The 9,938-nt window shown below is 38.4% G+C and overlaps 2 protein-coding genes across 2 annotated transcripts; one reads left to right on the top strand and one right to left on the bottom strand.

Moving 5' to 3' along the window:
- Positions 1-655: 655 nt before the first annotated feature.
- LOC112523707 (probable voltage-gated potassium channel subunit beta) lies at positions 656-3,068 on the top strand. The gene is made up of 4 exons (XM_025133393.1): positions 656-1,298; positions 1,800-1,940; positions 2,203-2,367; positions 2,698-3,068. The coding sequence occupies exons 1-4, from the start codon at positions 735-737 to the stop codon at positions 2,809-2,811; spliced, it is 984 nt and encodes a 327-aa protein (XP_024989161.1). The 5' UTR covers positions 656-734; the 3' UTR covers positions 2,812-3,068.
- Positions 3,069-3,325: 257 nt separating this feature from the next.
- LOC112527359 (probable serine/threonine-protein kinase drkD) lies at positions 3,326-9,575 on the bottom strand. Its single transcript, XM_025138004.1, has 8 exons — positions 7,173-9,575; positions 6,874-6,966; positions 5,253-5,405; positions 4,771-4,934; positions 4,556-4,703; positions 4,203-4,325; positions 4,046-4,133; positions 3,326-3,782 (listed from the first exon to the last, which is right to left on the bottom strand). Exons 1-8 carry the CDS (start codon positions 9,573-9,575, stop codon positions 3,583-3,585), a joined length of 3,372 nt encoding a protein of 1,123 aa, XP_024993772.1. The 3' UTR covers positions 3,326-3,582.
- Positions 9,576-9,938: the final 363 nt, after the last annotated feature.

The raw sequence follows: 9,938 nt of genomic DNA, 5'->3' as shown, positions 1-9,938 counted from the left end.
ATGATGTGATGTTTTAATTTTGAAACTATATTTCTAAACTCTAATTAATGCATATTATATATATAATTCTAAGAAATATTATGTTAACCGCTATTTTGGACCGATATATCGAATATCGGTCCTGACCGATATATCGAATATCACCGATATAACAGCATAGCCTACAAAGCAAGTGACTGTTATATGATTGTGTGTGTATATATACTACAAGCGGGTTCTGTTTTTTCTTATTTGATAAACTAGCTGATGATTGATAAATTAATTGTTAGCTAATAATCTAACTAATAAACTAACCATGTTTGACAAACTAGCTGATAAGATAGTTGAAACATACAAAATGATCAAAAATGACATGTTAAAAAGGTAATTTTAACATTTTATAATATTTTAAAATAAAACATTAATATTATCATATATTAATTAATATAAACTAGATAGTAAAAGGTTAAATAATATTATGGTATAAAGTGGCTGACCGAACCGTGCAAATCCCTTTGGCATGTTGGTTTAAATTTAATTGACAAATGTAGGATAAAATTGAATATGAGTAATAGTATAGGGACTATTTATGTAATTCACTCAACTTAGGTGGACAAGTCGATCTGGACAATACAAATAGAATCGATTGCAGGCCGCTTCCTCTGAACTCCATTTTCACACACGCGCAGAGACTGGTTCTAACTCGTCTCACAGAAGCGTGATCTGAAGAAATTGAAACAAAATTCGCAAGAAAGATGCAATACAAGAACCTAGGTCGATCTGGGTTGAAGGTATCGCAGCTATCCTATGGAGCATGGGTTAGTTTCGGCAACCAAATCGACGTCAAAGAAGCCAAAATCTTACTCCAGTGTTGCCGTGACAACGGCGTCAACTTCTTTGACAATGCCGAGGTCTACGCTAATGGCCGTGCTGAAGAAATCATGGGCCAAGCCATCCGGGAACTCGGTTGGAAACGCTCAGACATCGTGGTGTCTACGAAGATATTCTGGGGTGGTCCTGGACCTAACGATAAGGGTTTGTCCAGGAAACACATCATTGAGGGGACGAAAGCGTCGCTGAAACGGCTCGATATGGAGTATGTTGATCTGATTTATTGTCACCGGCCGGATTTATGCACGCCGATTGAGGAAACGATCAGGGCCATGAATTATGTGATTAATCAAGGGTGGGCGTTTTATTGGGGGACAAGTGAGTGGTCGGCTCAGCAGATCACGGAGGCTTGTGAGATTGCAAAGCGGTTGGATCTCGTCGGACCGATCGTCGAACAGCCAGAGTATAATATGTTTGCGAGGCATAAGGTATAGAAACCAAATCCTGATAGATTATTTGTCTTTAATTCAGTTTGCAATAATCTGGATTTGTTGAGAAAGAGTATTCGTGATCCTGTTTTATTGATGAAGCAACTGTACATAATGATTATGCTTAGTTAAGAGTGTATTCTATATAAGCAAATTAAACCCTAGTTGATCTGTATTTTAGCTTTATTTAGCTAATATTGTTGGATAGATGGGAAGGAGGTTCAAGAACAAGAACCCCTATCAACTTTAGGATTTGAAAGATAAATGGCATAGATTCATGTAACCGCCCCTATAATCGTGAATTTTGGCAAAATGCGACCCTCCGTTTGATTAAAATAAATGGATGATTTGGTTTGGTTTGGTTTGGTTTGGTTGTTCTATGTGTTCTCCCCAAATGGGATGAATCACTTATGCAAACCAAGTGTAGTTGTTGGCTTCTGGATCGAAGCGCATACCTTGGATACTTTCGGTATATTTTATGGGTGTTGTGGGTTCTTGCAGGTTGAGAATGAATTTCTTCCTCTGTATAACAACTATGGAATTGGGCTTACCACCTGGAGTCCACTCGCATCCGGAGTTCTTACTGGAAAATACAACTCAGGAGTTCCGGCTGATAGTCGGTTTGCATTGGAGAACTACAAGGTGAATCTTGCATATTCACTTGAAAATTATAGTGAATGGTGTTTGCATTCCACAATGGCATTATTTTTTGGTCTTTTGGGATCTGAATGAACTAAGTAGTACTTACCCAGTTGTCATCATATTAAAAAGATGGATGACTTCAATTGGAGTCCACTAAATTCCTGAAGGGCCTTGATTTTTGGCTTTACTTTGTTGCTATGTATGTTTACTGTTTTCTTTCTATATTCTGTGAAATATGCCAATTGTGATGTTTCATTTGCAGAATTTGGCAAGTAGATCTTTAGTAGATGATGTGCTGAAGAAAGTTAAGAACTTGAAACCAATTGCAGATGAACTAGATGTACCCATGTCCCAGCTTGCAATTGCATGGTGTGTTGCAAACCCTAACGTATCATCTGTTATTACTGGTGCTACAAAGGAGTATCAGGTCAGATTTTAAACATTTCTTTCTGTCTCAACAACAAACTTTTTTCCTACTCGTTTTCTCCTAGAAAGAATTTGGAAACTATTCCAAACCAAACGAACCTAATATATCCCACCCGCTCCGATGGTAGGGTCTAATGGTATGGTAAGTTGTACATACACTTTACCTCCCTCTCAAGGAGAAGATCCTGATTTGTGAAAAGGGCAAGTAAAGCAAATGGAAACGGAGGGTTTTCCTGTGTTTAAATGGCATTAGATACTTATCTCCTGGAATGCTTGATATATACCAACTATTCTAGTTTCTGTACTTGTTGATACTTCTTTCCTCGTGCAGATTCAAGAGAACATGAAGGCGATAAACGTCATTCCAAAGCTTACGCCTGATGTGATGGAGAAGATTGAAGCGGTTGTTCAGAGCAAACCAAAGCGACCAGAATCATTTAGGTAGAAATGATGGCTGGCTTTCATGACCATAAGTTGTTTTCCTCATTTCCAAACAAACAATGTTTTTTTTCTGAAACTTAACGAGTCTTTTGGTTGGTGAACCCCATGTCATCAACAGTGTGGTTATTGTTGGGTAGGGGTGTGATAGTGATTGGACACCAGCTATAATACATTACCAGAACAGTCAATTTATGTGCTGCTCTTCATGATTGCTTTATATTGTGTTTGAATCCAGTATATTTTACTTAGGCGCTGTTTGACAATTGCTGAATGGTTTGGTACAGAATGATTAAGAGGCTGTCATGATATAATGCAAAATGAAATATAATTGTTTGGTAATTGTTTACAATGAAATTAAGGCTCTTAATGATTAAGGAGATCCAGGATACAAAATCATTCAGAGGGTTTTAGAACCATTAGAAGACGGTCTTTTTTTTTTTGCCAAACAAGATTCACCTCTTAACGATTCAGAGGTTGCCTCTTAATGGAACTATTAAGAGGTAAACAAACAACCCCTTAGAAGAATAGGGTCTGAAAAATATCATCTGCAGTGGGGTTTCATCATCAATATGTTTTTCTATTGAAACCTAGCAATCATGTGCCAATAATGCTTACATATGATTTAGTTTAATAGAATTCACACTTCTAAAATGTTGAGTACCATACAAGTGCTACAAAAGGAAGGCTGCTCTACTGACAGCCAGATTGCCTGTTGGTCTTCTTTTTAGCTTTTTTTCTGTTCCTTTATATCCTTCTATCCTATAAAATCCTTCGCTTATACAAGTGGTTGTGGTTGTACTCTTGTCTGTTTTTTCGATTGGAGTGCAACGAACATCGCTTGGAGCCTGTTTGCTATCTGGGTGAAGGATGGTCTATCTGCTGGATCGTTTGACCAACACTCTTCCATCAACGCCTTCCACCCATGATCACAGTGTTTTGGAATAGGAGGCCGGAGTGTATTAGTCACGATCCCACCTTTGTACCAATTTACAACATCACAACATGGTCCATATGAACTACTTGAAAACTTGCTATGTGTTTGATATGCGGATGAAACTGGACGGGATAAGACAAGCCTTGATAGAGTACGTGAAAGGTTTTAGGGTTTTTAATTTGACATAGGGAGTTTAGTAATATACAAGTCTTGTTCCATCTTGATTTAGTTATTTTGTTTTGTCCTATTCCGTCATGTCCCCATACCAAATACACCCTAAAAGAATATGCCAACATGGTGTTACCTATGATGGCACCACAATGCATGTCTGCATAAGGCTCCTCCCCGGTCAAGATCTCCCACATTGCAATACCAAATGAGAATACATCGACCTGCCAGGTGCGACAACCCACAATCAGAGAGGAAACAAGAAATGGTGTAGCAAGCAGGATATAACTTACTTTCTCAGAAACCCGACTGCTGCTACCGGCTAGAAGCTCTGGAGCAATCCAAGGAAGTGTTCCCCGTGCACCACCCGAAACAAGCGAGTTACGTTTGATTCTTGATAGACCAAAATCACCAACCTAATATATATAAAACACAAGGGGGTAACTGAAGATGTTTCTTTCTGAAGCATATAATATTTATATACGTCCTCACCTTTGGTGAGGTTTGAACTCTTGACCTCCTAGGAGGGTGGGCTTTGCCGGTAACCCGGGTACCACTGAACCATTGACCATTTTGGTATAACTGAAGATGTTGATGGACTTAAATTGGGACATGTTTTGGTGTATAGCACGCTTTTGCTTCTTACCTTACACACCGGCCGTTCAGGATCTCCCAAATTGACAAGCAAGTTATCACATTTCAAATCAAAGTGAACAATGTTCTTCAAATGCAGGTACTCCATGCCAATTGCAGCATCTTGTGCAATCATGAGCTTCTTTCGCCGGTCAAGTACTCTGCAACAGGTTTAAGAGTTGCTTATATACCCTTCCTTTGAAGGAGAAACAAGTTCATCAGACTCACCTATTCTTATCTGAAAGAACATGCCTAAGTGACCCGTTAGCCATATACTCGGTAACCGTAGATAACGTTCCCCCGGGCCCATCACGTACAACGCCATATAATGCTACCACATTTGGATGGTGAAGTTGTGACAGGATCTGAGCTTCTCTCCAGAAATCTTTGGTCTGCGAAAAATATGACAACACATTGGTCATAAAGAATAACAATAATCTTGCTTAATATTATCTGGATCTTCATTTCTTTTGCGGTAGAGGTAGATCTTAAACTTATAGAACAATTACTTATCCATTTATCACGAAAATTAGTTGATCTTTTAGGAAGCTGAATGAAGAGTTTAAGCAAAATGTTGAGCTAATTGCTGAATATATAGTATACGAACCCATAATGAGCAAGTAGTTTAAATGTGAAACGTTTCCAATAAAATGTATCAATTTCCATGAGATGAAAGTAATATTGTTTATTTAGTTTTGCTTGTGACCTACCAACCGATCTTGCTCTGATGGTTTCCCCGAGAAACAGCCTTCTCTAATTCTTTTGATAGCAACATCTGTTCCCCTCCACTTGCCGTGATAAACAGTTCCAAATGTACCACATCCCAATTCACGTAGTTCTTCAAGGTCAGCATTTTTTATGGTCTGCATAATTCGTAGGGAGCTCTTGGTCAAAATAAGCCTATAGTTTTTAATCTTGAAATGCAAATTCTGTTGAGATAAAAAAAATTATGATAATGTACAGAATCGAGGTGATAACTTCTCAGGCCTATCATTTGTAATAGTATTGTTTACTTCTGTCTTGAAGACTAAAAGGACTTGCTTTCTAGTTGAGGCGAAACAATGTCAGATTTTTGGTGACTCCTATTCTTGTCATTATGTAGATGTCCTCTAAGATATCAAGGTTGATAAACAATGAAAAGTCTAAAACTTTTGTGTGTGTGTGTTTATAAAATAAACCTCTTTTCGTGAGAAGGTGAGAAAAGGTGAAGGTACCTTCATGTCATGTGAAGGTTTGTGGCAAGACATGTGAGGATGCCCTATGTGAATGTTACAACTCTACACAATATGATGTAACATTCACACAGTATCAAGGTACCTTCACCTTTTCTCACATGATCCCGACTATATACATTCCTCTCAGCCGCTTCAATGGGCTAAGCTAAGGTAATACTTGCTCAATATTTCAATGACAACATGCTACAACATACATCTGATGTACATAGAGGATGTTATAAGCCCTTGTGTCATATTCAAGAAGGAAATGTAGCAGGTTTAGCATTATGCATCAGTGAAAGAAAAGCATGTTAATGAATTCTTTCTTATGGTGTAAGTGTGAGAGGAAACTCGGTGTATGAACCAAAGACTAGTCAGCATCCTTGAATTCCTACTTCATTATTTAGTACTTTGTAATATGCTTCTTGGTAAACCAAACCAATCCAGTATATCCCGCTTGAAAGCAGGGTCTCGGAGGGGTGCGATGTACGCAACCCTGACCTCTACTCCAAAACGTAGAGCGGCTGTGAAGACCTCTGACTTGTGCAAAAGTGTGAGCGAACAGTAATGTGCTTACTGGTGTTTGTTAAAATAGGGATTCTAGAAATGGAAATAAGATGGCAGGTCAGTTTTGTAGATGCCAAGTGTTTCTGGTAAATGGGTTGATAACATCAAGACTCATGGTCTGTAAATCTAAACAAATTACAGCTTAAAGCAGAGAACTTCAGATGATTCAGAGTGAAGGAAACCAAGGTCTTGGGTCAGTGGTACCGACGAACTCAAGTACCATTAAGCTTAGGGTTCAAAGTCTCACAAGTCATCCCTCATCATTCGTTACTGTTACTATTATCTAATCAAAAGGATAAGAGAGGGGAAAAAAATCACACGTTTAACATGCTTTTGTGTAGTAGTTAGATACATAATAGAGTCCAGAGTGACCTGACAACATTCATCTTGACGTAATATCAAAAAGTTGTACCACATTATAAATTTCACAGGGATAGATTCTCTTTATGTTCCATAAGCATGTCTAAATTTGAGAAAAATGTGAAATAATATAAGATAGCTCAGTTTTGACCTTCCTATGTGATGCATAAACGATATTAATGTACAGTACCTGCAGACCATGTATTCCTGCTTGAATTTCAGCCACTGTAGTATCACTAATGGATCCATTCCTAATTCTCTTGTCATCCTCAAGTTCAACATCCTGAATACAGGTAGCAAATCAGAACTTTTGGAGTCCTACATCGGCTAGACTTGGACCATTTCTCCTCAATATATGTAGGAACCTCCCTTCTCTCCTCAAGAGCTCTTTTGGAGAGTTATGTAATTTGGTTCCACATATTCTAGCAAAAACCATAGAAAAACTACTTGATGTAATGAATATTCATAAAGCATTCATGACCAGGTTACCTTGCTGTCAGATTGAGCAGCTCTCTCAGTTTCTTTGTGGCTAGCAGTTAAAACTCCACTGGTTTTTTCTTGTATATACAGAAACTCTGTTGTTGATAAGAGGATGTCGGGTGGCAGACTATCACTATCATCCACATTCTTTTCATCTGAGGTCTGTGAAAGGCTCCTCTCACCTAGATTATCTATAGAGCTCTCACCAAGAGAAACATCACGGCTAATAGGAGCAAAAATGGTTGAATTCGGAATTACCAAATCATGGAAAAGATGGTCATTCTCATTGGAATCCGAGGTCAAAGTATGATTGCTTTCTACAGATGTAGTTAAGAGAAAAGGGTTTTCAGCATTGGCATCTGCTCTGCTCGTTTCCAGAGATATATTATGCTGCAATCCCGTAGATAAATTGGAAACCGTGTCACTACTAACAGTTGTAGCAATAGAATGCTGCCTTTCCAGAGGAGTAGCTGGCGATACACTGTGCTGATATTCTTCTGTGTCCAAATCAAAAGCCATGTTTAAATTGTTCTTCTCCATCCACTTTATCATATCCCATTCAGGGTACTGCTTGCTAGCATCTGAATTCGAGATAACTGGATGATTCTCACATTTAGATGTTTGGGTTTTCATATCCTGTTGCTGCAAAAAGGAAGCAGACTCTTCGAGTTTGCTTAGTATTGAATAAGGAACCACGTTTTGTCGTGAAGGGACTGCCACTTCACGTCGGCATTGCATGTCAGGTACCACTTTAGGATTTTGTTTATGGGAGATGACAAACTTTTCGGATTGGATTGCGGATTCATTAAGCACAGGTTTCTTGAAACTCGCATTACCTTGACCATAGAGACGTTGGACATAATACATATTCTCACTATTTGAGCCTTCAACATGAGAATGATCTTCGCAGGTCGGGCGAGATTCTACAAAACGCCTGTCCAGCTGTTGATAAGTTCCTAATGTTATATTATCTTGATTAACTTGATAACCAGTGACATCAAGATGATAGGAGTTCTCATATGCTGGTTGGTCCACTCGATCTCTACCAACTCTCAATTGAGAATTCATTGCATCTCTATATGGAAATGAAGGAGATCTCGTAAACAAGGTCTTCATGTTACCGGGTGTTTGAATAAATTGAGTGGGACTTGGGAGCTTTTTTGTCAAATTTGTAGAGCTGCCTGTGATATCCATTAGATGAATGGAACTTGGAGAGTCTCTTTGGAAACTTGTGTTAGAATCTGTTGGGCTCCCTGCATAACTTTCCCTACTAGAGGTCTTCCGCAGACTTGGTTCTGTAATGCCATTTACAGAAACAACATATTTATAGGCATTATCAGTCTGCTGAACAGATCTTGCTTCAGAAGAACATGGACTCTCAAGTTCATTTGAAGATTCAAGAAATATCCTGAGTCTTTGAGAGCCCTTTTCCAGTCCATGATATTCATCTATCATATGGTGAAAATCCTCATCGGAACATACAGATATAAGTGCATCAAGATCCTCACCAGGAAGCTGATACTTAATTATATGAGGCTGGTTGCAACAAGCATAAGTTTTTCTCATGAGTTCTTGATAACTTAGATTTTTCTTAATAGATATAATCCGTGTATCCCCTCCCACATATCTAAGCTTTCCATCACTTGGCCTTGCCAATATTCTACCACCAAAGCTGCAGAGAAATTTTATTTTCTCAGAAAAAGAACCATCTGGGACTCCTGACACCCGCCCGTAGGGTTGATATTGATGAGGTTGATATTGATGTGGTTGATCCGCTTTATGATGCAGAGCTTGAACATTATAGATTTCATTGGTATAAGTTGATTGTTGTGGATTCTGCTGATGTCCCCTGATAGTATAATCCTTACGATGGTATCTGCTAGTTACACCAGAATAAGAAGTTTGTTCTGCTTCTGTTTGAAGTTCTCTGCCACCCCAAAAGTCTAAAAACTCAGTAGCATTTACAGGATCTTTTTTGCTGATCTGAGTACCATTTTGATACTCATAAACAAGTTCATTTTCATTAAATTGGAATCCAACTCTTTTCTGTTGGTACTGATCTGTAACATTTCCTAAGAGAGTTCTAGAAGATGCGCCATGGTCTCTAATATGCTCAAGAGAGCATTCTTCAACTATCTTTGTAGGTATGCCAGAGTCTTTATGGAACTCTTGAGGACAATCTTTACCTGTCTGTATGGTTCTTCCAGATGTAATACGGTCTTGCTGGTTCTCTTGAGAAGATTCACCACCAGCTTGCAATTTTCTTCTTAAAGAGAGGTTTCGAAGAAAGTGCGGTGAAAACTCTTCACCGGTCTGTACAGATACATTTCGTATACAAGAGTCTAATTCAATTTCATCCCTTGTAACATTCTCAAGATGTTGGTCTGAAGTACCTGAAACCTCACTTTTCATTGTCTCAAATAAACGATGATGATGATGATGATGATGACTTCTTAGATGTACATTGACATTATTATCTATACTGCAAAGATGTCTGCTGTATGGCTTTATGTTCCACCAAAAAATAAATTCACAATAACCTCAGTCAAGGGTAAAATCCAATCCCCTGTATATTTGAGTGTAAACATATCTTCCATCCAAAACAGCCAAAATTCAATACAAAATAGTTATTCTTAACGTCATTTATGATGGCCCCCCCAAACTTGTGTAAATATGTAGAAAGAATCAATCAATCTCCATGACTGGCTGCAATAACTTATAATCCAAAAGGTCCTGCAATCGGCATTCCTAAAATCAGATACCGTCATTGAGGCA

Source organism: Cynara cardunculus, assembly GCF_001531365.2.
Source record: "Cynara cardunculus var. scolymus isolate 2C chromosome LG 1, CcrdV1, whole genome shotgun sequence".
Classification (NCBI taxonomy): Eukaryota; Viridiplantae; Streptophyta; class Magnoliopsida; order Asterales; family Asteraceae; genus Cynara; species Cynara cardunculus.
This window is presented reverse-complemented; position numbering and strand designations above follow the sequence as displayed.

What these genes read in the sequence shown, in the direction of transcription:
- LOC112523707 (XM_025133393.1), top strand. Translation starts at nt 735, where the DNA reads ATGCAATACAAGAACCTAGGTCGATCTGGGTTGAAGGTATCGCAGCTA. An exon ending in ATATGTTTGCGAGGCATAAG is followed by an intron (nt 1,299 to 1,799) that starts GTATAGAAACCA and finishes GGGTTCTTGCAG; the next exon opens with GTTGAGAATGAATTTCTTCC. An exon ending in GTGCTACAAAGGAGTATCAG is followed by an intron (nt 2,368 to 2,697) that starts GTCAGATTTTAA and finishes TTCCTCGTGCAG; the next exon opens with ATTCAAGAGAACATGAAGGC.
- LOC112527359 (XM_025138004.1), bottom strand. Translation starts at nt 9,575, where the DNA reads ATGAAAAGTGAGGTTTCAGGTACTTCAGACCAACATCTTGAGAATGTT. An exon ending in CATCAGAGCAAGATCGGTTG is followed by an intron (nt 4,935 to 5,252) that starts GTAGGTCACAAG and finishes TATTTTTCGCAG; the next exon opens with ACCAAAGATTTCTGGAGAGA. An exon ending in GTTCTTTCAGATAAGAATAG is followed by an intron (nt 4,704 to 4,770) that starts GTGAGTCTGATG and finishes AACCTGTTGCAG; the next exon opens with AGTACTTGACCGGCGAAAGA.